We start from the raw sequence: 27,464 nt of genomic DNA on the forward strand, positions 1-27,464 counted from the left end.
ATGTTCAACTTCATTAGTCATTAGAGAAACGCAAATTACAAACAAAATGAAGGACTCCCCTGGTGGTACAGTGGATAAGTATCTACCTGCCATTGCAGGGGACACGGGTTTGATCCCTGGTCTGGGAAGATTCTACCTGCCATGGGCAACTAAGCCCATGCGCTCTTGAAGCCCGCACACCCTAGAGCCTGTGCTTTGCAACAAGAGAAGTCACTGCTAGGAGGAGCCCACCCACCGCAACTAGAGAGCAGTCCCCACCCACCGCAACTAGAGAAAGTCCATGCACAGCAACAAAGACCCAGCACAGCCAAAAATAATCAGTTAATTAGAAAATCTTTGCTCTTTTGAAAAACAAAAATTGGCTGCACTGGGCCTTAGTTGTGGTGTGCAGGCTCAGTAGTTGCAGCATGTGGGCTTAGTCACTCCATGGCGTATGGGATCCTAGTTCCCTGATCAGGGATCGAACCCATAATCCCTGCATTGCAAGGTAGATTCTTAACTACTGAACCACCAGGAAAGTCCCTAAAAAACCTTTAAATAAAAAAAGGTGCAAGGGATCTCTGTAATCTCTTTTTTTTTTTTTTTTTTTTTACAAATTAATGTGAATCTATAGTTACCTCAAAACAGAAAGCTTAATTTAAAGATACTGACAATATCAAGTGCTAACAAGGGTGTGGAGGAACTAGAATTCTCATATATTGCTGATGGGAATATAAAATGGTAGGTTCAGCCACTCTGCATAAACAGTTTGGCAGTTTCTTGTAAAGTTAAACATACACTTCCCATATAACCAATAATATCACTTCTGAGGTATTTACCTTGGAGAAATGACAATTACGTTCACACAAAAACCTGTACATGAGTGTTCACAGCAACTCTGTGATGGACCCAAACTGGAAACAAAATGTCCATCAATTAATGAATGGATAAACAAACTGTGATATAGTCATATCATGGAATATTATTCTGCAACAAAAAGGAATAACCTATTGATGCGTATAGCAGTTTGCATTGATTTCATAATGCTGAATTAAAGATGTCATCCTTCAGAAGTTACTTAGTATATGAGTCCATGTATATGACATTCTGAAAAAGACAGAGCTATGGTGATGGAGAAGAGATCAGTAGTTGCCAGGGGTCAGAGGTTAGCAGACAACGTGACTAAGCAGTGATGGCAGAAGACAGTTTGGGGGCTGATGGAACTGCCATGTAGCCTGGTTGTGGCAGTGGTTATACAAATTTATACCTGTGTTTTAATTCACAGAACTGTAAGAGATAAGTGAATTTTACTGTCAGATAATTATTTTAAAGGGGTCCCTTTCCCCCACTAACAGCCCTTTCACCAGAGTTGGATTTCAGCTGCCACTGGCCCCTTTCCCTTCATTTGTGCTTTACACAACCTGTATGATCACAAATTTCAATCTTGCTTGGTTTGCCCCAAGGAAAGAGAAACAGAAGTGTTTAAAGACTACGTAGGCAATTGTGAACTATTCTGAATAAAGGAGGGGCTTCCCTGGTGGGTCAGCAGTAAAGAATCGGCCTGCAGTACAGGAGCCACAGGAGACGTGGGTTCGATCCCTGGATTGGGAAGATGCTCTGTGGGAAGGCAAGGCAACCCACTTCAGTATTCTTGTCTAGAGAATCCCATGGACAGAGGAGCCTGATGGGCTACAGTCCATAGGGTTCCAAAGAGTTGGACATGACAGAAGCAACTTAGCATGCACTGAGTAAAGTGTTAACACAAAATCCTTTCTCTGATAAAGCTGATCTTGGGTTAGCTTTCTAGCTGTTTCTTTGGAAACCTGATAATGGTGGAATGCCAACTGTGTCACCAAGCAATACTAGTTACGGCAAAAAGAACCTGATTAGTATATTCTAGCTGGACCAAGGGTGAATGAAAGATTAATATCTGATGGGAAGCCCTAACTTTGAGCTTCTCAGAGCACAATGACACTTGCAACTGGACATGTCAATATGGGACCCCTGGAGGCATCAGCTATGGGAATTACAAGAGATGTTGGTTCCTACTTGGGAAACAGGACTTCTAAAGCCCAGATAGCTCCCCCACCTATCTATATGATCTTGTCTTATATTTGAACTGCCACTTGTAAGACCAAAGAGTGGCCCCTGGACTGCTGTGTGTGACTTGCTAAAGAGAAGTTAGCATGCTGGGTTTCTTATTCTTCACCTTTCTAAGTAAAATCAACGCCAAGTGAGATCCATTGGAGTCCTGTGAGTATGAAATGACTAGTTAAGGAAAAAATGACTGTGAGCAGGCATTACAAGAATTCAGGGTTCTAAACTAAACTGAGACTTTTGCAACCACCCTCGACAAGTTAGAAATTTGGCAGGTAAGGAAACAAATGGTAATGATGTGAATGGAAATCACATTTTTTTTTCCTATTTATCTAGCACAAGTAACTTGTTTACTCTGGACAAGGGATATATTATCTGTGTGAAAAGCCCTTTTTTCTTTCTTACCTTGGGGAATTTGCACAAGGCCAACACTTATACCAGCAAGTAAGTCTCCAAGAAGCCAATCTTTGAATCGATAGAAACACATCCACTCTAGGAAGGGAAACACTGTAAGCAGGCATCTTCGGAACTTGTGCCATGAGCATCTGTGAGAAAGAACAGACTTAAGTTCTCCAAAGAAAAAGTCCACAGGGCCAAGAAAAGCCACACCAAGTACTTTCTTCTTCCCATAAAACAGAGTTTTTTGTCAATACTACTGACATTTGGACATATTGGACTGGCCAAGTCTTTGTTGTGAGGCTGTCCTATGCACTGTAGGATGTCTAGCAGCATCTCTGGTCTGTATCTGTTAGATGCCAGCAGCATCCCCTCCCCTAGTCTTAATAACCAAAACTATCTCCAGGCATTGCCAAATATTCCCTGGGGGATAGTATCACCTCCAAGCGAGGGTCAGTGCCATACATGATAAGAACTAAGCCTTATAAGGGCTTCCCTGGTGGCACAATGGTAAAGAATCTGCCTGCCAGTGCAGGAAACATGGGTTCGATTTCTGGGTCAGGAAGATCCCCTGGAGAAGGAAATGGCAACCCATTCCAGTATCCTTCCCTGGGAAATCCCATGGACAGAGGAACCTGGTGGGCTACAGTCCACTGGGTCACAAGAGTCAGACATGATTTAGCAACTAAACAACAACAAAAGCCTTGTAAGTCCAGTATACAAATCAGGTGTGTAGTTTTACAGAATGTTTGAGGAAAATTCAAGCTACCAAAAGTTTCCAGTAGAAAAATTGACTTTTATGACTTTCTCTTGGTAAGGACAGTTTTCTGAGATGTGATATTAGTGGATGGCAGGGAATTAACACATTCATATCATTCCTGTATACTAAAATTTTTACCAAGCATTAACTCTACATGGCTTTGACCTGTAATAAAGAATCTGCCAGTAATGCAGGTGCAAGAGACTCAGGTTTGATACCTGGGTTGGAAAGATCCCCCAGAGAAGGGAATGGCAACCCACTCCAGTACTCTTACCTGGAGAATTCCATGGACAGAGGAGCCTGGCAGGCTACAGTCCAAGAGGTCGCAAAGAGTCAGACATGACTGAGCGACTACCACTTTCACGTTCATGTAGAAATTTATGGAGAATATATAATATGGAATCTTGTGCTTATAGCATTAGCCATGTAAAGAAAAGGCAATACAATAAGGCCTTATTATCTTTTAGCTCAGTGGGTAGCAACTGGAGGGCGTTTTGTTTCCCCAGGGACATCTGATAATGTCTGGAGACGTTTTTGATTATCACGACTGGCATCTAGTGGATAGAAGCCAGGGATACCATCAAACACCCCAGAGTGTACAGGACAGCCCTCCATAAGAAATGATTTTATGGTCGAAAATGTCAACGATCCTGAGGTTAAGAAAACCTACTTTAACCTTTAGATCATCTAACACAGCAGAATCACTGTAAATCAATCAGTTAATCCATCAACCCATCAGTAAAATTAATACAGTTTTAAATTGCTTTTTGCTATTTATATCTCAGGATGGGATGAAAACAAAGAGTATGGAGATTTTCCATGTATGAGCTATAGCTGAATAACTGGGATTTGACCATAGCAACAAATGTAACTTTGGTGTATGCAAGGCTAAAATGTGTGCTCAGAAAAGAAGAAATTTCAACATGCTTGTCTCTCACAACGATGAGCATTACTGTCCCATAAGGAAGTTAAGGTCAAATAAGTGCAAATGTCTTTACCAAGGTCACAGTAATACATGTGGGCAGAGCTGGGGCTAGAAACCAGATCTCCTGATTTTTATATCAGTGTTCTAGCCACTCTGTTACCACTACAGTTCCTATTGACAGTGGTCAAATTCTGCTCAGGAGCCAGAAGCAAGACCATAGGTTTTCAGAGAAAGTGCATTAGTAGGTGCTCAGTCGTGTCCAATTCTTTGTGACCCCATAGACTGTAGCCCACCAGGCTCCTCTGTCTATAGGGTTCTCCAGGCAAGAATACTGGAGTGGGTTGCCATTTCCTACTACAAGGATCTTCCTCACCCAGGGATCAAACTTGTGTTTCTTGTACCTCCTGTGTTGGCAGGCAGATTCTTTACCACCGTGCCACCTGGAAAAAGCCCTTGGAAAGAATCCCGTGTTGTGATTCTTCTGAGAACCCCTGGGTGACAGGCAGGTGTAGAGTGTGTGCTCTCTCCAATTATGGCCCTCTGTGTGGGTGGCGGGGGGAGCAGACCACAGCATTGGGACAATTTGTTTCGTATCTCGTCCAGTGTTCCTTCCTTTCCATGTGCCACTTGACTGAAGACCTGCCACCCTAGGGAGAGTCATCAAAACTCTTTAGCATGCCAGAAAAATAAAATGGACTTGGAATAACGAGGACCTAAGATGGATGGGAATCAAGGAAGGAGCTGGAGGAATAGAAATAGAAGTTGGTGGAGGAACGGTATAAGCACTTCAACATGAATCTAGGTCTTAATTAAGGCATCTTAAAAGTGAGGGATGTGAGAGTTGATGTGAAAGCAAAAGGGAGCACTCTAAAAGAAAAAGAGTATTTCAGTTGCTAACCAAAAGGGAAAAAATGAAGGGAGAGATGAAGTTTCCTGAAGAAAGGAAGAGATGAAGTTAAAGATTATAATTTTTTTTTTTTTTTTTACTATTTGCTAGCTGCTTTACAAATACTCTCTAATCCTCACAATCACCTTGTAAGGTAGGTGCTATTATCATCCCCATCTTATAGATGAGAATACTGAGGCTCAGCTGGGTTGGATAGCCTACTTAAGGTCACACAGTTGGGAAGCAGCAGGACTGGGATTCAAAACCAGGCAATCTGGCTTCAGACTCTTGCTTTCAGCCACAGCGCTGGGCTACCTTATAGGTTAAAATTCAGAAATAGACATAACTGTGTGCTTTAGAAGTAAGGAATGAGAACTGTCATAAAAGCCCATGGGAGGCAGTGCAGGTCAGATTTAAATGTCTAAGGATAGGGAAGCTGGAGGGGAATAGGCTGAAACTTCTTTGGTAGTGCCTGTTTATGACGAGGGATAAATTAGGAAAAGACTATGCTTTCACAGAGCAAAGCCAGTGCGGCCCCCAAGTGCTCTTTTTGTCATATGACCTCTGACCCATCCTGGAGCAGGAGAAGTGAGAGTTGTGATAGAGGACAGGGAAGGACATCCAAGACCACAACCTGCGAAAGGCAGGATATGGGCAAAGCAGGAGGCTCACGGGGAGGAAGGTCTGCAATAGGGTTGCGTGGAGGCCTTCCTCTCTTGTCACCCAACACATGCCAACTCTGGGTGAGGAAATCAAGGGATGACAGGGGCTAATAAATGTGCAGTGTGAGTGAGGACAGTTTGAGTAGTTAGGGTTAATATGATGATGCAGGTCACAAGGGGTTTTCAACCTGATGTCTGTAGATGACCAAGGGATCGCTAGAGGAAATTCATGGCGGTATGTGACTTTAGGAAAAATGATACCTTTATTTTCACTAACCTCCTAACTGAAATGTAGTATTTCCTTCAGTTATGAATGTTGACAACAAACCATAGTCGTTATCAGCAGAGTTTTGACTTTGTCACCAACAGAATCACAAATATTTTCACATTACAGTAAAACTGCTGCAGATATCTTAAGATATAATTTATACTCATCATTACTTAGAAATTACAGTTGTCATTACACCCACAATTATTAAATACCATGATTTCTGTATTTTTTCATATGTTGATAACTATACTTCAACATAACTGGTTTCCTTCATAATGCTTTGTATTTTATGCATTTTTTAATATTCTGGCCAAGAGCATTTAATGGGGAAAAGAATGGACTCATCAACATATAGTACTGGGAAAATGAGATAGCCACTTGGAGAAAAATGAAGACAGACTCTTACTTTATATCATATACAAAGTTTACTCAGAATGCATCAAAGATCTAAATTTAAGAACTAAAACTATTAAACTCTTAGAAGAAAACATAGGGGAAAATCATTACCTTGGATTTCACAATAGTTTCTTACATAAGACACCACAGTCACAAGCAAGAAAAGAAAAAAAATAGATAAATCTAATTTCATTAAAATTAAAACTGTTGCACACCAAAAGACACTATAACAGGAAACCCACAGAATGGGAGGAAATATTTGCAAATCACATATCTGATAAGGGTTTAATATCCAGAATAAATAAAGAACTCTTACAATTCAACAACAAAAAGAAAAAAAAAATCTAGTTTTTAAAAAGGCAAAGGAATAGACATTTCTCCAAAAAAAGATATACAAGAGACCAATAAGCACATGAAAAGAGGCTCATCATATTTAGTTATTCAGTTCAGTTCAGTTCAATCGCTCAGTTGTGTCTGACTCTTTGCGACACCATGAATCACAGCATGCCAGGCCTCCCTGTCCATCAGCAACTCCCAGAGTTTACCCAAACTCATGTCCATCGAGTCAGTGATGCCATCCAGCCATCTCATCCTCTGTTGTCCCCTTCTCCTCCTGCCCCCAATCCCTCCCAGCATCAGGGTCTTTTCCAATGAGTCAACTCTTCACATGAGGTGGCCAAAGTATTGGAGTTTCAGCTTCAACATCAGTCCTTCCAATGAACACCCAGGACTGATCTCCTTTAGGATGGACTGGTTGGATCTCCTTGCAGTCCAAGGGACTCTCAAGAGTCTTCTCCAACACCACAGTGCAAAAGCATCAATTCTTTGGCGCTCAGATTTCTTCACAGTCCAACTCTCACATCCATACATGACCACTGGGAAAACCATAGCCTTGACCAGACGGACCTTTGTTGGCAAAGTAATGTCTCTGCTTTTCAATATGCTATCCAGGTTGGTCATAACTTTTCTTCCAAGGAGTAAGCGTCTTTTAATTTCATGGCTGCAATCACCATCTGCAGTGATTTTGGAGTCCCCCAAAATAAAAGTCTGACACTGTTTCCACTGTTTCCCCATCTATTTTCCATGAAGTGATGGGACCAGATGCCATGATCTTAGTTTTCTGAATGTTGAGCTTTAAGCCAACTTTTTCACTCTCCTCTTTCACTTTCATCAAGAGGCTTTTTAGTTCCTCTTCACTTTCTGCCATAAGGGTGGTATCATCTGTAATAATTAGGGAATGCAAAAAAAAAAAAAAAAGCACCACCCTACAATGTGATACCATTTTACACCTACTAGTATGGCTATAACAATAATTTTTTAGAAAAGGAAAATAACAATTATTGGAGAGGATTTGAAGAAACTGGAATACTTGCTAATGTGAATGGACAATGATGCAGCAACTGTGAAAAAATTTTTCTCAAAAAATTAAACATAAAATTACCATTTGATCCAACAATTCCCCTCTTAGGTGTATACCTAAAAAAATCACAAGCAGGGACTCAAACCGGTACTCCTATGCCAATACTCATGGTGGGATTATTCACGACAGCCAAAAAGTGGAAACAATCCAAGTGTCCATTAACAGATGAATGGATAAACAAAACAAGGCCTGTACTCACAATGGAATATCATCAGCCATAAAATGAAATACTGATCCATGCTACAACATTATGCTAGGTGAAATAAACAGGACATAAAAGACAAATACTGTATGACTCCACTTAAATGAAATATCTATAATAGGCAATTCAGAGAGACAGAAAGCAGAAGAGAGGTTACCAGAGACTGGAGGAGGGGGAAATGGGGAGTTATTGCCTAATGGGTACAAAATGTCTGTTTGCAGTGATGAAAAAGTTTTGGAAATAGATAGCGGTAATGGTTGCACAACATCATGAATGTCATTAATACTGCTGATTGGTACACTTTAAAATGGTTAAAGTGACCAATTTTATGTTGTATATACTTTACCACAATAAAAAAAGTTAAAAAAATTATTCTGAAAAGAGGTTCATTAGGTCTGATAGATAGCTAAAAGGTTCAAACACAAAAACAGGTTACAAGCCCCTGAACTATAGAACTTACAGAGTTGTTCTGGTATCATTAATTAGTCCACCATGGTTGCTTTTTGTTGTTATTGTTAGGAGACTGGCAACGGCGGTTAATCAAACAATGTATTTATTAAATATCATCCCTGGATGCTGTGGGGGACAACTAAGGTCTTTATGCCAAGTTTACAATCAAGAAGGTGATACAAGAGACTTCCCTGGTGGTCCAGTGGTTAAGAATCTGCCTGCCAATGCTGGGACATGGGTTCGATCCCTGGTGGGGGAAGATTCCACATGACTCGGAGCAGCTGAATCCATGTACCCCAACTACCGAGCCCAAGAACCGTAGAGCCGGTGCTCCATACCAAGAGAAGCCACCGCAATGAGAAGCCCACGCACCACAACGAGAGAGTAGTCCCCAACTGGCCGCAACTAGAGAAAGTCCTTGTGCCCCAACAAATATCTGGCACAGCCATAAATAAAAAAATAAATAAAAATTTAAAAAGAAGGCGATAGAGGACAAACCACACACACACACACACACACACACACAAAAAAAAAAACCCCACAAAAAACAACTGAAGAGAAATTATGCAATAAGCTAGGGGTTCTGATGACCGGAATCCAGAAGAGGAAAACAGAAGTAGGCACCAAAGGCAGCAAGCAGAGTTTTGGGGCTGCCAGCCTGGCTGCGGCTGAATGCACACACGCACCTGCATTGCACTTGGTGACTGACGGTGCTGATGTCGATGTCCACGTTCGCAGAGGAAGTGGTCTTCCTTCTGTGTTCCTGTTGAAAGTTTTCCTCATTGTACACGTCTCGCTTCACATCATATGTGAAAGAACTCTGCCTGTACCTTGAGGCAAAACTCTGGAAGCTCCTGTCTGGTTGCATTGTTCCTGGAAGAGTGGAAAGAAATTGAACAAGTGACATTTTTTAAAAAAATCTAGATCCTTGACACATTTTTATGCAGATAAAATTTCCATGTAATGGTAACATATCTACAAAACGTGAGAAAGAATCTATGGACAATGCAGGAGACACAGGAGACGCAAGTTCCATCCCTGACTTGGGAAGATGCCCTTGAGGAGGAAATGGCAACCCACTCCAGTATTCTTGCCTGGAAAATCTCATGGACAGAGGAGCCTGGTGGGCTACAGTCCATGGGGTCACAAAGAGTCGGACACGACTGAGCGACTAAGCATACCTACATAAAGCATCACAGTTTTAGAAAACTTTCTCATTTAGTGTATAATTTTATACCTAAAACAACCCTATTAAAAAAGCCAGGTGTACCATGTATGGCAAAAATCACTACAATATTGTAAACTAATTAGCCTCCAATTAAAATAAATAAATTTAAAAAAAAGCCAGGTGTATTTTCTCATTTTCCAAATGGAGAAACCAAAGCTTGAAAGTTTAAACAGCTTTGGCTGTTGAATATTTAGAGTCAGGACTAGAACCCAAATGTCCGGCTAGAAAGCCTAGTTTTCTTCATATGTTGTTCTGTTGCAGGGAAAAGATTAAGAGGCAAAAGTATAACCACTAATTTTCACTGAAACTACTAAAGGTTAAGGGATCAACATGGGGTTTTCTAACTCCTTTTTTTTTAATCTAAAATAGCATCCATCATTACCCCTTTATCTTTTTCTTTTCTTCACAAAACTTAATAGTGCCTGACTCAGTATTTGTCTGTTCATTGTTTGTTTCCCACACTAAAATATAATTCCAAGAGGCAGGACTTTATTCCAGGGCCCCAAATACTGTGTGACATTTACTAGGCCCTCAACAAATTTTTCTGAATGATGGTCGAGTATCTAGTTAGTGGTGTTATAAGGTAGCAGAAAAAGCATGGCACAGGATATCAGGATTCTGGAGTTCTAGCTCTGGTTTTGTTTTTTTTTTTTTTTAACAACTAGCTCTATGATTGGGGGCAAGTTTCTTAGAAACTGAGTTTCAGTTTTCCGGTCCATAAAATGACATGGTTTGACCGTATGATCTCTAAGGGTCATGAAAAGTGAAAGACAGTGAAGGCACTCAGTCGTGTCCAACTCTCTGCGACCCCATGGGCTGTAGTCTACCAGGCTCCTCTGTCCACGGGATTTTCCAGGCAAGAGCACTGGAGTGGGTTGCCATTTCCTTCTCCAGGAGATCTTCCTGACCCAGGGATCAAACCCAGGTTTCCCTCATTGCAGGCAGATGCTTTACCATCTGAGCCACCAGGGAAGCCTCCTAAGGACTTTAAAGTTAAATCAAACTTTAAAAATATGTACTATCATCTTGCTTGTTTAAAAAGAATGAGAAGAAAGAGTTAATGAGGATGGATATAGTTCCATCTCTTGGAGAAAGTGTAACTGTTCTTGATTGTCCGTGTTTTTGGATAATAAAAAGGGCACACAGCTTATATTCTTCCACATAAATGTAAAAAAGTAGATCTATATTAATCATCAACATCACATACAACATTCATAGAGCACTTAATATATACCAAGCATTGCGCTAGATTTTTTCATGAGTTATTTCTTTTAATTCCCACAACAATCCTACTACTACTTTTGAAAGTGAAAGTCAAAGTTGCTCAGTCATGTCTGACTCTTTGCAACCCCATGGACTATAAAGTCCCTGGAATTCTCCAGGCCAGAATACTGGAGTGGGTAACCGTTTCCTTCTCCAGGGGCTCTTCCCAACCGAGGGATTGAACTCAGGTCTCCCGCATTGCGGATGGATTCTTTACCAGCTGAGCCACCAGGGAAGCCCAAGAATACAGGTGATTAAACTGAGGTTTTGGAAATGTTAGGTAACTCAGCCATAGTTTTATATAATGTATTTTTACTCTCAAAACATAGGGGAGCAGGAATGTACTGTATAACACTATGAACCAATGATCACAAATCCAATAAAGGAGTGAGAGTATAGTTAGGGAACACAGAAGAGGATGGAAGAGCTGCTTTACAATGTATTACTTAAGAGAATTAGCACTTTGTGTCTTCCAGAAAAAAATAGAACTATACACTAAAACATAGGTAACATTTTTCCCTTTCTTTACCCCACCCATAGGAATACTGATCCATCCTTCCTTACTTTTCCTACGTAATCTTACAATAAACTTCCATGACTAGAATCTATCTGTTCCTGGCAACTAAAAGAGCCTAATTACCTGCTTATTATATTGAAATTATAAAAATTGCCATCCTGGGACTTCCCTAGTGGTCCAGTGATAAAGAATCCATCTGCCAGCACTATTTCAATAGCTAGGACATGGAAGCAACCTAGATGCCCATTGATGGATAAGTGGATAAAGAAGTTGTGGTACATATACACAATGGAATATTACTCAGCTATAAAAAGGAACACATTCAAGTCAGTTCTAATGAGGTGGATGAACCTGGAGCCTATTATACAGAGTGAATTAAGTCAGAAAGAGAAAGACAAATACTATATATATTAATGCAAATACATGGAATCTAGAAAGATGGTGCCATGATACTATTTGCAGGGCAGCAATGGAGACACAGACATAAAGAACAAACTTCTGGACACAGTCGGGGAAGGAGAGGGTGGGATAATTTGAGAGAGTAGCACTGAAATGTGTACGTTACCATATGTAAAACAGCCAGCCAGCGGGAATTTGCTGTGTAACACACGGAACCCAAAGCTGGTGCTCTGTGACAACCTAGAGGGGTGGATGGGGAGGGAGGTTCAAGAGGGAGGGAATGTATGTCTACCTGTGGCTGATTCATGTTGATGTGTGGCAGAGACCATCACGATACGGTGGAGTAATTATCCTCCAGTTAAAATAAAATTAAAAAAGAATCCACTTGCTAACGCAGGGGACATGGGTTCCATTCCTGGTCCGGGAAGATTCCACATGCCGTGGGGCAGCTGGGCCTGTGCACCACAACTATCGAGCCTGCATGCCCTAGACCCTGTGCTCTGCAAAAAGAGAATCGACCACAACGAGAAGCCCGTGCACCACCACTAGAGAGCAGCCCTTGCTCGCCTCAACATGGGTGGCAACTCAGTGCAGCCAATAAATAAATAAAAATAAAATGTAAAAAAAATTGCCATCCTGGGTTAGATGGAGAGTCTAGAATTCGGAACTTTGTTTCTGAAATGCCACGAAGCAGGCAACGTGTGGACAAGCATAATGGAAACAGTGGGCCAGGCGAAGGTGGCTGCAGCAATCATTGTCATGGGGGATATGGGGCTCAGGATGGCCAGATCTGATCTTTCCCCAGGGAAGCCATAATTCCAGATTTTGATGTGAAATCTTCTGACTTTGAATTGTTGTCAATCACCATACATAGTTTTAAAAACACAGTATGCATCTAACAAAACATCTCTGCAGGCCAGATTCAGTCTGACCCAGGAGCATGTGACCTCTGATCCAGAGACTTGTTGTTAAAAAAAACAAAATACTCTCATCTCCTCCCATCACAAATTATAACTTATCCCTCAAGAATTTCTCTCTCTCTCAAAGCTAAAGCATTTATGTTTTCTGTTGTCACACCCTTGGGAGGTACTATATCTCATCAATTGACTTATGGAAAAAAGCATTTCTCCCTATTGTCTTCAACCTACATCATTTATATTTCAAAAGGTAGCCATGTTCTACTAGACTAGGATTTGGTAAGTTTGCCTGCTATAATTTTCACAATCTTATAAATTTCTACCATATGCAATCTTGGCCTTCATTTATTTCTGACTGAAGAATGCTTTTCCACCTGTGGTCAATTAATTTATGGTTGTTGCTGTTTAGTCCCAAGTCAAGTCTGACTCTTTTGTGACCCTGTGAACTATAGCCCACTGGAATTTTTTTACAGTCCATGGAATTTTTCCAGGCAAGAATACTGGAGTGGGTTGCTATTTCCTTCTCCAGGGGATCTTCCCAATCCAGGGATCAAACCTGCGTCTCTGCACTGGCAGGTGGATTCTTTACCACTGAGCCACCAGGGAAGCCCTGGTTAATTAATTTAGTGTTCCACAAACATTTGCTGAATGCTAGGTGCTCAAAGGATACAAAAGGACAAAGATTCTACCATTTAGCAGAATAAAAATACCAAAATATGGTGCTATCAGAGGTTAGAGGTGCGAAAGGCAGAAATTAACATTTATTGCTGGCCTGCCATAGCCAGTTTCTTCACACACATCGTCTCAAAAGATAGGTATTATTTTCCTGATAATAATTATCCTCATTTTACTGGTGACTTTAGTGAGCTCCTCAGTCATACAACCATTAAACAGCAGAGCCAGAATCTGAACCTGGTCTTTCTGATTCTAAAATGGATGCCACATCTAATGCCACATGATGTCCTATAGAATGAGATTAATAACCCCAGCTAGGTGAAGGCCTCTCTGGGGAGATATGGCTAAACTGCTCTGGCTAAACTGGAGGCAGGTAGGAGAATAAGGTATTTCAGGAAGAGAACAGGATAAAATTACAGATATAATTTAAGGCAACTCATTCAACAGGTCTAAGTAAAGTCAGTGTCAAACCCAAAAGGTTGAGGCCTATTTCTGGAGAATGCTGAATACTGGGTTGAACCTGGACTTTTCAGCGAGCTAAAATGTTCAAGAAGCAGTAGTAACATGCACAGACGTGCTTTGGGAAGAATCATGTCAGGGGTAGAGTCTAGAGCTGTGCTGACCAGTACAGTAATCACTGCTACCTGTGAAAACTTAAAATTTAACTTAATTAACATAAAATGAGGGAATTCCTTGGCAGTCCAGTGGTTAGGACTCAGCTGTTTCACTGCTGTAGCCCCAGATTCAATTCCTGGTCAGGAAAACGCGTGGCAATGCCTCATGCTCTGTGGCATGGCCAGTACATAAAATGAAAACTTCAGTTCCTCAGTCACAATCGCTACATTTCAAGGGCTCAATAGCCATGTGCGGTAGGGACTAGCAACCAGGCAGGGCAGGTGTTAAACACTTCTATCCTCATAGAAAGTTCTACTGGATAGCACTGGAGACAGGAGAGACTGAGGCAAAAAGACCAGTCAGAGCCCTTTACTATTATGGTAGTCTGACAGAGAGACAGTCAAGTCACAACTCAGGGACCACAGTCTGAGTGGTTAGGAGAGGCAGGTGGAAAGCTGTCTTCAAAGGGCTTATCATATAACTGGCTAACGGCAGCAAAGGAAAATATTTTTCAGTTATTGTTTTGTTTCCAGTAGTCATCTCCGGAATTTCCTCAGTTCCATTAGTCTTTCTTGACTTCACAGAAAACTCACTGGCTTGTTTTCTGCATTAACACGACCCTTCCCTTTAAGGTATGATGGTCAGAAGCTACTACTGACAAGTGGCAGATGCACTTTAATGTGGAGAAGATGATGCATTTCAGAAGAAGGTCATCCAAATCACACTGATGGGATAACAACCTTTCAGCTGAGACACAACACAGGAGGCACTGTCTCTTACTGATTCCTAAAATTCCCTGATGCTTCCTGCTATCAGACAAAACATTCAGGTGGGTGGGCCATGATCTGAACAACTTAAGGTTTCATTTTCATATTCTACAAATGTGACATAATTTGGGGCATCTCGATTCACTACTAATTAATAGAAATTAATCTCTATAGGCCATACTTGGTCTTACAAACAACAGCATCATCTGGGAACTTGTTGGAAATGCTAATTCTCAGACCCCACCTAACAAGACACAATTAATCAGAAACTCTGAGGATGGACCAGCAGTCTGTTTTAAGAAGCCCTCCAGATGATTCTGGTACACAGTGAAGTATGAAGACCACTGTAAATGTAGCTAATTATCTTTATTCAGTCAGACAATCAGGATTAAATTTGGGGCACTGTTAATATAGGCACTTTTGACCTAGCTCCTTCATCCCCATACTACCCCTATCCATCCAGCCATCCACTGATTCTTTTACATAAGGTGCTAAAAGTATTTTAAAAGCCAAGAGTAAAATATTTAAATACAACCCAATTCAACCCAATTTTCTATTACTCCAATTGATGTGAAATCCTGAAACTTAGTTTCAAGATTATCATTTCATATGGTCAACTTTCACATGTTCTCCATAATTGTGGGAAAGTAAAATTCACTTTCAGAATTTCAAAATAAATATCTGTAATTCCATCAGAAACAACAGGCCTTTGCCCATTCTAACTACGCTTTTATGGTGGAATGTATGTGGAAAAAGAAAGGCACAAGCAAAGGGCATTGCTTTCAGTACCTTTCCGTCACTTGGTCTAGTGTCTGGGGATGAATGATCAGAGGACGGCCCTCAAGGAGCTGACCATCCGGCACACTGCCTTTAATGCGACCTGGTGTGAGTATTACCAATGGGCTGGTTGGAGAGAAACTCATTGTTGGGGTGGGGATGTTGGGGAAGGGGTTGCTGCGATCCATCAACAGAACTTGAAAGGAAGAGAAAGGGGCTAAGAGAGGTGGGAGTGGAGGCTCAGTTAGAAGGAACAAGAAGAACAGCAGTGAGGTCTAAAAAGCAGAAGGGGCGCAACTGGGCAGTCAAGCCTCGGGAGGAGGAGGATGGCGGCGGGGTGCGTTGATCAGGGGGAGACTCGGGCAGCAGACCAGTTCTGGGGCTTATGACTTCAGACCAACGAGTGTGGAAGGAGTCAGCCTGCCAAACGCACGCGCCGTCTTTCCTCATGGACTTTCAAAAGCAGCGACCGCACAGAGAGAGAGAAGCTCCCAGGGACGACCGTCATTCATTCATTCCGCAAACACTGACTGAGTGCCCTCGACGAGCCTGACCCTGCGTTGACAGCGGCCCAGGGACTTCCGAGTGTAACGCGGGGGCTGGGCGGAGTGGTCCCCGCACCTAACGCCGGAGCCCGGGCCCCGCCGCCGCCACCACCTGCAGCCCCGGCCCCGGGCCCCGGGCGGCTCCCCGGGTCCCTCGGCTCACCTGGTTCCCGGGCTGCGGCGGGAGGGCGGGCGCTGGAGCCGGAGGCAGCTTTGGCCGGGCGGGCGGCGCTGTGGACGCGGACGCCGGCGGTTCCCGAGCCGTTGCGGCCGAACCCGCGGGCCTTCTTGATGCCAGGCCTCGCGCGCCGCACTTGGCCTAAGTGATTCACTCTAAGTCTCCCGACGACTCTTGGGGACAGAAGACGCAGGAGGAAACTGGAGGCTAAGACGGTCGCCGAGATCTCCAACCCCGACTGGAGGATGCTCTCCTGCCCAGCTCCTTCCCAGGACCCCTTAACCTCCGACCGAAGCTCACTCCCTGTCACTGTCTCCCTGCGCCTTGCATTCCCTCTTTGACCAGTTGCAGTTTTCCACTTGCTTGATTGCTGTAGTAATGTCTAATATATTATTCACTTTACCTATGGCTTTAAAATATATACTTACGTCTTTATTTAGCCGCATCAGGATTTAGATGCGGCAGGTGGACCTTCCATCTTCCTAGCTGCAAGTGGGATCTAGTTCCCCCACCAGGGATCAACCCAGGCGCTCTACTTCAGGAGCATGGAGTCTGAGCCACTGGACCAACCGGAAGTCCCTACCTATACCTTTTTGTAATCTGTCTCATCCCCAGAAGGGCAGGAATTTTTATGTCTTTCTTATTTGCTGTATCATTGGTGCCAAAGCAATGTGGTAGATCTAGTAAGTGCTTGATAAATTTGTGTTGAAGAATTGAATGATTGCACCGCTATTCACTGTAGGCTCTGTGTAGGCAGCCGCTATCTGCCTTTTAACCAATTTTCCATTAGAAGTGCCTGGTACCTAGTAGGCATTCAATATAAATTTGCTGAGTGAGTGAGTGTATCGCTCCTCTTTACCCTTTTGGTCACTCTCATGTCATCATCCTAATTTGTTGGATAAATACATGAATTTCTTAGAATTCCAGCTTACAAGTTTTCTCCCTTTTATCCATGCGCTCACCTTGATCCCCCACTCTTACCTCTCATATCTTTACAGCTGCATTTTTGCTCTTGCTTCCTCCTTCTACCTCCAATACTTCTTAGAAAGCTCACTATCTGCAGTTTGGCTTGGAACATTTTTAAGCAACATGTCTTCTAAGGCAAGAGAATCTAGGCTGTCACACTGAATCCAAAGAAAGCTTTCCGCAAATCACCCATGACCCTTGTTTTGGGTTTTATTTTTCCTTGAGAACTGATGATCCTGCACTGCCTCCTAAGTTGAGATCACGTTCTTGTTCATAATTTGCTCAACAAATATTTATGGAGTAACTTCTATGTTCGAGGCCCTGAGCTAGATGCTGGGACAAGATAGGCAAAATTTGAGCACTTCAAGGGATGCATAACACAAAAGAGAATAGTCATGGATAGTGATGGAAAGTGTCCTGGCTTAACCCAGTTATTTCTAAAAGAAATGACCAAGAATAAGATAGGGTCCAATTCTGCTTATTGTAACAAGTTTCAGGGTAGGAATAGGTTAATAGTGAGGTGAAGGTATGGGGTTATAATACCTTGCCCATTCACATTTATTATCTTGTTCAGCTTTCAGGTGGGAATGTAGGGCAGCAATTCTTTTTTGCATATACTGGAACTAAGGTCTAAGAAAGGTCAATTGACTTGCCCAACAGGACACTGCCAGAAAACCACTGTCTGCACTGTTCTTACTCTGAGAGGCATGATTACAATTCTTAAAACCCTCTTTGCTGGAAGTTCTTCAAGGTAGGAATCGGTTTCAAGCCTTCAGGGTAAAGGTTTTAAAAATGTTTCTCCAAGGGAGATACCAAGGACTTTTCTGAACTTGGCGCACATTGTAAAAATGCACAGTCTTGGCGTCCCTCTGGGACCCATCTAACCAAACTCGTTGTGCAATTTTAAGCGCCCAAGGTGCTTCTTCTGCACTTAAAAGTTTGAGAACTACTAGAAGTGTTTGGGTGAAAAAACCTCAACCTTAATTCAGGGCTAATATTTACCTTTGGGACAGGTTTCGTCAGCATTCCGAAGAGTAAGCGTATGTCCTTGAGCAGACGGGACTGCAACGGCTTTCTGGCCGGAATCTTTCTCTTTTTTTATGCAAGTACTTCTTGGAAATTGGGGGTTTTCCGCCGAGCAGGTGCTCAGCTGCTAGTGACTACCCACCGTTCAAAGGTCTTCTGGCTCTTTTCCCAGACACCCGATTGATTTGTCACTGTCTCTTTCCAACAGGGAGCCAAGCACTTGCCCCGCCGACCACGGTGGGGCGCGCGCGGCCTGTGTCGTCTGTTTCTCCCCTCCTTCCCGGGTCCGCCTTCGCGCGCTAAAGGAGAGCAATCCCTAGGAGTTCCTGCCTCTAGGGGCCAGCTGTTGCTCTCTTCTCGCGAGAATTACTTCTCTTGCGCTCTCCCTTCATCAACCCCCCCTCCCGCGGGCAGGTTCCATATTGGGTAAAATCTCGGCTCGAGGAGAGGTCCTGGAGCTGATCTCGCGAGAGCACGGCGGGAGGCTCCTGTTCGCTGGCTCTGGGAAAGGCGACCACTGGAAGCTCCGCGGGCGCTGCAGCTGGAGCTGTGACCCGGCCGCGCAGCCGGGAGTCGGCCCTGTGTGGAGAGAGTGCAGGGAGAGCTGGGCGGGGCGCCAGCCCAGGGCCCCGGAGCGTGCCCCGGCCCTTCGCAGGGCTTCTCCCGCCGTCGGTGAGGCGCGTCCAGCCGCTGCGGCTGACAGGGGCAGCGCGCGCGCGCGCGCGGGAGTCGTCAGGGTCGCCGCAGCCGCACCTGCGCGGGCGGCCAGCGCAGGGTTCCCCGCCCGGCCGGGCGGGCTACGAGGTCAGGGGAAGCGGGTGCGGGTGCAGGCGGGGCCCCGCAAGGGCCACCTCCTCGCCCCGCGGCCACCGCTGGAAGATGTCTCAGGAGAGGCCCACGTTCTACCGGCAGGAGCTGAACAAGACCATCTGGGAGGTGCCCGAACGTTACCAGAACCTGTCCCCGGTGGGCTCCGGCGCCTATGGCTCCGTGTGGTGAGTGTCACCGGGCCGGGGGCCTCGCTGGGCTGGGTGGCTCCGTATGCCCCAGAGTCAGGCCTGCCCCCACGGCTCAGCAATGCACCCAGCGGCAGGAATTTTCCTTGGGGGGAGGGCATCCCAGCCCTCTTCGCCCCCTGTCCTGCACTCCCTGTCCCCCTTGCACCCCCGCCCTGCACGCCCACGTAGATGGTCAGCTGTGTGTAGGACGCAGGTCCGCGGTGGGCGGTGGGTCATGGTGTTGGAGCCGGGCCCTGACTCGCACCCTGCGCGTTCCCTTGGCGGGGGTGGGGGGGGTGGGTGCTGCTGCGGGGGCAGGAACACGGGTCCCTCTTCGGAGGTCTCCCTGCTGGCACCGAGCAGAAGGACTCTCTCGAGATGTGCCTGCCCTCGGAGCAGACAAACCCGGGGAGCTGCTCGGAGAAGCAGAAGGGCAAAGCTCGACTGCGGTCATCTGAACAAAACTGAAGACGAAGGGCGTTGAGTCCGGGCTTTTTTGCAAACCTCTGTCGAAATTGCATTTTGAGAAGGATTCTTTTTGAATTCGCACTTGAATTAGCAGCTATCCAGGGAGCTTAAAATACCGACTTTATCTCGGTGAGCCCTGTGCCAGCTTGAGTAGTGTGTTTCCGATTCAGTTGAAAGCGTATTTCCTTTTCGCAGAGTGGGGGGTGGTGGGAGTGCTGCAAACACACTGCAGCTTGAGAAGCTGGCGGCCTCGCTGATTAGTCACATACCACTGCTCATTTTAAGTATTGTTTGACAAAACAATTTTCTCCTTTGGAGCAAGTGAGGTTCAGATCCGTTGGACGCCCTCAGGATCAAAAAGTTATTAACAATGCTGCTATGTCTTATAAATATTTTTTAATCGTGATAACTCTTGTGAAACACTGTTTTTTAAAGTCCCTTAGAGGGTTTGCAGAGAACTTAATCTGCACACAGCCTGAGAGGTACATAATGGTTTTCATGGGATATGGAGTATATAGCCAAGGAAGGAAGAGACACTTTTCAGCTTTAATTCACACTATGAATGTCTTTTAAATTAAACACTACTGTAAAATTTCCAGACCTCAGTTCACTAACTTTTCTAACTTGTAAGGTTTTATACACTGTATTTTAGATTTTGTGTTATTTGAGAGCTGATCTGAAGCTATTGCATGTAATTCCTCTGCATGCATTATTTGCAAAGAGGTCTACAAAATTAGTTTTTTGTTTCGCGGCAGATTCCAGGCTTTTAGACTGGTTCATCTTTAAATATAATTCCTGTGTTTCTTAAAGCCCCAGCATGAATTTCCTGTTTGGTAGAATCTTCTGGGTAATTGAGATTGTGCAATTGTGTCCAGCAACAGATCATATTGCATTTTCTAGTTCAGACTGCTTGAGTGATGTCGCTGATGGCCCTATGCTTGACATCTTTTTTCCATTTTTATAGCGTGCTGTTGATTTGCTAATTTTCGAAGATGTGTTTGGATCATTGCTCCTTTAACAGCTCACTTGTTTACCACCAGTTTTCATTCTGGAATTGACACATTAATTTTTGTGGTACTGAATTTTTGTTTCCAATCATTATTGTTTAAACTTTAGTGGAGCATTACGACTCAACTGCTTGCAAGGTTTCCCTACAATTGATGTGAATAACTCAGCCCTGGCACTAGAGATCCAGTGAAGTGCTGATAAAACACGAACTCCACATTTTTTAGTGCTTTATCTTTCTGGTTTATAGAAGCCATCAAAACTGACACTTGGAAGTAATTTTGTTAAACAGGTTTTAAAAGTAGGTAATACATTCACATTGTATAAAATGTAAAAGGCATAGAAAGACAGTGAAAAGTTTCTCTTTCTCCGGTTGTACTAGTTCTTTTCTCAAGAGACAACCTCTGTTAAGTTTCTTGTGTGTCTTTCTGTGGAGGCAGTTCTGCTAAGGGTATTTAAGGTGTAACCTATAACATATTGGTGGAGAAAAATAACCAATGTTATGTGATAATTGACCATAAACAAGTGTAGTTGATTTTGGATTGAAAATATCAGAATTTACATTCACATGTGTTATCTCATTCAGAGTAGTTATTTCAAGTTGTTCTTTCAGTCAGCAGCTTTCAGGTGTGGCAGAAAAAAAAATGTTTTTTAATCTTCTCTTAGAATCCACTTTGGAGCCTGTGTTATTTTTCACTATCTTCATTTTTTTGAGAGCAGATTTGATTTTAGGAAATAACAAGTTAGATTGAATCCAAATAATTTAGAGAATTTGGACTCAAGTCTGGTGAAAAAGATTAGGCAGCCAGGTTGGTGATACTGTTTGAGGTCAAATAGGAGTTGTAACCATTAAGTAATGACACGGAATTTCCTGTGTGACTTGTAGAACTGGATTGAAGTCTGTTCCAAAAAAGAATCTCTGAAAGTATTTCAAGGAATGCAACGTCACTGAAATAGTGTGTCAGTTTCCTAATTTGATTGCTCTGAAGTGTGATACACTTTGATGTGTTAACTTTAAAAATTAAAAAAAATATGAAGCCAATTTTCAGTGTTTTCATTTGTACTAAGTATCTAGTAAAGCAAGTGTGATAACTAATCGTGAATTAAAGATCAAGGAATCGAAATAGAAATTTGAGTATTAGAGTTTTACAAATATTCCTTTCCTTCTTAAGGGGTAAAGGGAACTAAACTGAAGCTTGCAACTTTAAGGAACTTTGTGTGCTGTCAGTGAGGGGAAATGAAGCAAAATTGTTCAAGAGTATGGTGTTGCAAAGCATTGATTTTGTGGTTTGGGGACTAAAGGGGCGGGGGAGGATCTTTGTGGTGAGTTTAAGGAAATATAAACAGGAACTTAAATGCCTTTCCTCTGGTGTATGGGTTTTCCAGACTCTTGCCTTTGATTGTAGGAGGTGGTAACCATAAAACAGGTGAGAGATCAGAATTATTCTTAAATCATATTTAATCACTTATTAAATAATATTTATTGAGTACCAACTGTGGACCAGCAACTTAGCACGCACACATCTTTAGGGGCGTCCCAGGTGGTGCTAGTGGTAAAGAACCCGCCTGCCAATGCAGGAGACACAAGTTTGATCCCTGAGTGGGGAAGATCCTGTGGAGGAAGAAATGGTAAACCAATCCAGTATTCTTGCCCGGAGACTCCCCATGGACAGAGGAGGCTGGTGGGCTACAGTCCATAGGAAAGAGTCAGACATGACTGAAATGACTTAGCACTCATGGACCAGATAGCAGGCTAGGTTTCTTGAGTTAGACTGTTAAACAAGACAAAGACAGTTCATTCCCTGGTAGGGTTTATAGTGTGATGTGAATAATAACTGCATTTCATGGATTGCTTTCTATGTTCTGGGCATTGTTCTGTGCTGTTTATATTTATCATCAGTATATTCCAAAACTTTGGTAAAAGAATGGCAAAATTTACTAAGAGGTCAAATCCAACATCCTAAATGCTTTGTGAAAATGAATGTAATAAAGATAAGTGAAGCTAAGTTTTCTAGTATTAATAGCCACTCATCATTTTAAATCTTTTTAAAAAAAAGCATGAGCCAGGGCACAAATAAATAAAAGAATGTCATTATAGAGTGTGCAGAGGTGACTTTACTGACTCCTAATCAGTGAGAGGGGTATGTGTGTGTGTGTTAGTTGCTTAGTCATGTCTGACTCTTTGCAATCCCATAAACTGTAGCCCATCAGGTCCCTCCGTCCATGGGATTCTCCAGGCGAGAACACTGGAGTGGGTGGCCATTTCCTTCTCCAAAAGGAACTATAGAAAGAAAGAAAGTGAAGTCGCTCAGTTGTGTCCGACTCTTTGCGACCCCATGGACTGTAGCCTACCAGGCTCCTCCATCAATGGAATTTTCCAGGCAAGAGTACTGGAGTGAGAGGGGTAGCCTGTTATTTTTCTAGTGGGGTAGTAAGCCCATGCTGATCTTTCTTTCCATTTGCTCTTCTTTGTAACCAAAAGCAAGGTGATTGGCTGCATGTTACCAGTACCAGCCGATAAATATTTAAACACAATGGCAAAATATTTGTATTATTGATATGTAAAGACTTTAAAGAAAGAGTTCGTTTAAGTTGGCTATAAAGTCATTGTAAGATTCCCGTTTTCCACCGGCCTCATTTGAAAATAAGGGTATCCTGAACCTCTCAGCCAGTTTCATTCCTTGATACTGAGGACTCCTCTGCCTTCGTTTCCCTCTACTTTAGCCTCAAAGATCTAGTAATATCTCACTTTAGTATTAACAAACATGTTTATGGGATTTTATACTTTATAATGTATTTGCATTCAAAGCATTATTCAGTTTTCACTGGCTCTGAAGGCTAGCATTAACCTAGTTTTATAGATGAGGAGCTGGACTTGTTAAAGGAATGGTATCCAATACTGCTTTGGATTTGGTTCTGTGATTTCAATACTTCAGAATCCTCCTTTCCTATGCATTAGGCTGCTAAGACTGGTGGCGCCTTCCCGGATGCTGTTTGCCTCTCTGCACCCTCCTTTTGAGAAGAAAGGGGTTGCTGGGTCATTTGAAATAGTAGAGCTATGACTAACCAATCCCACCAGTGTAAACCTGGCTAACCTGAGGTAATGACTTATTAAAGTCACATCTCTTCCTCAGAATTGATGGACCAGTTCCCAAAGAATTATCAGTGCAAACAGTTAATTCCTGAATTTATGAATCCCTTTGGTTTGAAATTCCTCTGTGTGCATTTTGGAAAGTTGAGACTATCTGTACATGTTTCTGTTATGTAAGTATAGGATATAAATAGAAATAACTGCTTCTCTAGGCCTTTGAAAATACCTTGGATTTTTGCTCTTTGCTGTGAAATTTGGTATTGATTTTTTCCTATCCAAGAGGTATAATTACTGTAGAGCTAAAAAAAAAAAAAAAAAAAAACCAAACAAACAACAGAAAAACACACCTTGTTATGAAGTGGGTTCCCTTGGCTCTGAAACCTAGAAATCTTTTCATGGTTATCATGTACTTGGAAGTGATTCATGTGTTTCTTCAGGACAAATGAAAACAGAACTTCTAAACCTGAAGTTTTTGTTTGTTTGTTTAAGTAAATGAAGCTTTTAGTATTAGAAGTAGTTGTCTTTGCATAGTGTTTCCTTAAAGTAAGTTTGGGTGCATTAAGATTTTATAAAGTTAACCAATTTCCCAGCATTTTAGCCTTTAAATAATTTATTCTAGGGAGGAAGTAGGTGGTGTTTTGTAGATTCTGCACTTTTGACGGTGAATCCTGGGTTCTGACATACTTGGCTCCTAGGCTGAATGTTGGGGAGAAAAAAGTACAGAAGAGAGGAGTCCAAAATGACGCCGAAGTTTTGGCCTTGGACAGATGGATAGGTCTCAACTTTGGGGTCTTATAGGGTGTATGGTTGTGGAGTTAAAGATGGAGGAGGACGGGTTCATGCTCATCTCCCTGAGGATAGGACTCTCGTGTGTTTTACTGATACTTTGAACACCTGGTGTGTGTGTGGGGGGGGTGGGGTGTCACTTTTTAGGTGCTAGGGATGGAGTGTGAGCAAAACATGAAAATTTCTGCCTGTAAGAAGCTATAGGGGAAGGGGAACAGGGGTAGACAGTAACTAAGTAATTAAGATTCATAACAGGTCAGGTGATAAGCCCCATGGGGAAAATGAAGGAAGGAAAAGGAAGGGAGTCCTGGATCGCTGGATCACTTTAAGCAGGGTAGACGAGCTAGGCCTCAGGGACCCAGTGACAGCTGAGCAAAGACCTGAAGGAAGTGATAGACACTGGTTGGACTTGACTGGGAAGGAAGAACATTCCGTGCTGAGGGATCACCACATGCAAAGGCCCTATTCTCCGAGCTCACTCTGCACTGGGGTCCCTGCTTTTTCATTTCTGTTTCTTACCCATTCAGAAGTGCCAATCGTACTTTAGGACGGAGTGGAGGAGTCAGATGAATTGGTGAGCAGCCGTGACCCATGCTCCTTCCAGAAGGTTCAGTGTCCCCGAGCCAGTACTTTTCGGTGGGCCCTAGAAATTCAGGGTACTCTGATCTAGCTCTTTAAATAACATGTGAAGCTTACTTCACTTTTCAGGTTTCTGTTGCCAAATGGAAGGGAGCAAAGAGATTAGCTCTAGACTTCTGGTGACAAAAGAAGATTAGCCTGCTGGCAGGTTGAATGTTTTCTAACTTGTTTGGGCTTCTAGGTTTTTTCTTACTATTGGGTTATTTTTTATTTATTTTTTTTTTTACTATTGGGTTATTTTTAAAAAGTCATTTTTACCTTCTTTCAGCTCTTAAGATCTCATTTATTTTCTGTTTTATTTGGCCATGTATCTGCTTTACATTCCTCTGCCTTTCTGCTATTACAATAATTTTAGTAGCTGTTGGATTATTATTACCTGTTAACAATGTTTTGGCTCCGAGCCCCCAATGAACGTCTCTGTTAACTTGAATAAATCTTATGGATTGAAAGGTTCTACACATGTGGCCCATTAAAGACCTGTAGGATTTATTTATTTTCTTTTCTGCCTTTACAGATAAAAGTTTCTTTCTCTTATGAAAGCCATCCCCCTTTTATGGCTCTATCATCTAGTTGCAGAAAATAAGTATTCCTAAACACAGATTCCCATGACAACATAACAAAAAGGTAATAGAACAAGTGTTTATTTTGTCTAAGCCTGCTGTCTGAGTAATTTTATACCCTGAGCATGTTGGCTCCTGTTGCTTTGAATGATGTTACAGATTTCCTTGTTTTCCTCAAAACCTTCTCCTCTTAGGCCTTGGTGACATTGTCACTGTGCCTGGGACACAAAGGAAGATACGTGAGTGCGTGTGTCTGACTGTCAGTCTACCCACAAGGATGCGTCTGTGCTTTCCCAAGCTTAAGGGCCAGAGTATAGGCATCACACATCATTATACCAAAAAAAAAAAAAAAATCATGAAAAAACCCACACCAATTTCTTCTTTGCTTTCTTAACTTCATTAATTTAGCTTGGCCAGTGCTAAAGCACTGTTGGAGGTGTTCTGTTTATAAAAATTGAAAAAAAACAAAAAAGCAGAAAGGGTTCTTGCTTTTGAAAACAGCAGTCTAGAAGGGGCACATTTGTGTTGCTTTCTCAGAGATTATTTTTGGAAGTCCTTTGTAGCTTTTCTTTTCTGTGTTCTTTCAGCTTTAGTTGCCATCTCAAATCTACTTTTCTATTTCTAATGCTTATCTTGAAATTTTCTTTTAGATTTTTTGGTGTCTGTTGAATCTAATGACATACTGGTGATTTTTGTACATCAAGGGCAACTTTTTTTGCAAGGGTATGTGTTTGAAATCTCTGTCAGAGACCTTTCCATCTGATTCAGAACTAGAAAGTGATGACATCAGCATGTGCCCACAAGAGGTCAGAACTTCTTCTTTTGATCTGCTGAGGGCTCAGGGAGGCTGTGTCTTGGGGAAGAAAGGGACGATGAGGATAAGAGTCCTCTAGACACTTAGGTGCATGCATGCTCAGTCATTCAGGCGTGTCCAACTCTTTGTGACCCCATAGTCTGCCGCCCACCAGGCTTCTCTGTCCTTAGGATTTTCCTGGCAAGAATACTGAAGTAGGTTGCTGTTTCCTTCTCCAGGGTCTAGATACTTAATGCAGCTCTGTAATTCTGTATAGTGTAGTGTCTCTGACCTTCTCACCTGCAAATTGTTTGCTGTTGTTCAGTCGCTAAGTCGTGTCCAACTCTTTGCAACCTCATGGACTGCAGAACACCAGGCTCCCCTGTCCTCCACTGTTTCCCGGAGTTTGCTCAAATTCATGTCCATTGAGTTGATGATGCTGTCTAACCATCTCATCCTATGCCACCCCCTTCTCCTTTTACCTTCAGTCTTTCCTAGCATCAGGATTTTTTCCAGTGCGTTGGCTCTTTGCATCAGGTGGCCAAAGTATTGGAGCCTCAGCTTCAGCATCATTCCTTCCAATAGGGTTGATTTCTTTAGGATTTACTGGTTTGATCTTGCTGTCCAAGGGACTCTCAAGAGTTCTTCAGCACTACAGTTCGAAAGCATCAATTCTTCAGTGCTCAGCCTTCTTTATGGTCCAACTCTCACATCTGTACATGACTCCTGGAAAAACTATAACTTTGATTATATGGACCTTTGTTGACAAAGTGATCTCTCTGCTTTTCAATATGCTATCTAGGTTTA

General features: G+C 42.7%; 2 protein-coding genes across 5 annotated transcripts in view; one reads left to right on the plus strand and one right to left on the minus strand.

The window, feature by feature from the left end:
* The window catches only part of SLC26A8 (solute carrier family 26 member 8), an 82,959-nt gene extending 64,319 nt beyond the window's left edge, over window positions 1-18,640 (minus strand). Inside the window, exons 1-3 of one of the 2 annotated variants that reach the window (XM_043449309.1) lie at window positions 18,294-18,640; window positions 9,131-9,317; window positions 2,482-2,621 (exon numbers count right to left, since the gene is read on the minus strand). In XM_043449309.1, coding sequence (XP_043305244.1) covers window positions 2,482-2,621; window positions 9,131-9,312 — 322 coding nt within the window. In that variant the 5' untranslated portion in view covers window positions 9,313-9,317; window positions 18,294-18,640. Of the gene's footprint in view, window positions 1-2,481; window positions 2,622-9,130; window positions 9,318-16,753 lie in introns of both variants that reach the window. The other variant, XM_043449310.1, reaches the window with a different exon arrangement.
* A 159-nt stretch (window positions 18,641-18,799) lies between these two features.
* MAPK14 (mitogen-activated protein kinase 14) overlaps window positions 18,800-27,464 on the plus strand; it is a 74,178-nt gene continuing 65,513 nt past the window's right edge. Inside the window, exon 1 of one of the 3 annotated variants that reach the window (XM_043449312.1) lies at window positions 18,800-19,312. In XM_043449312.1, coding sequence (XP_043305247.1) covers window positions 19,197-19,312 — 116 coding nt within the window. In that variant the 5' untranslated portion in view covers window positions 18,800-19,196. The remainder of the gene's footprint in view (window positions 19,313-27,464) is intronic. The other 2 variants (XM_043449313.1, XM_043449311.1) reach the window with 2 other exon arrangements.

This window comes from Cervus canadensis, chromosome 28, assembly GCF_019320065.1.
Source record: "Cervus canadensis isolate Bull #8, Minnesota chromosome 28, ASM1932006v1, whole genome shotgun sequence".
Classification (NCBI taxonomy): domain Eukaryota; kingdom Metazoa; phylum Chordata; class Mammalia; order Artiodactyla; family Cervidae; genus Cervus; species Cervus canadensis.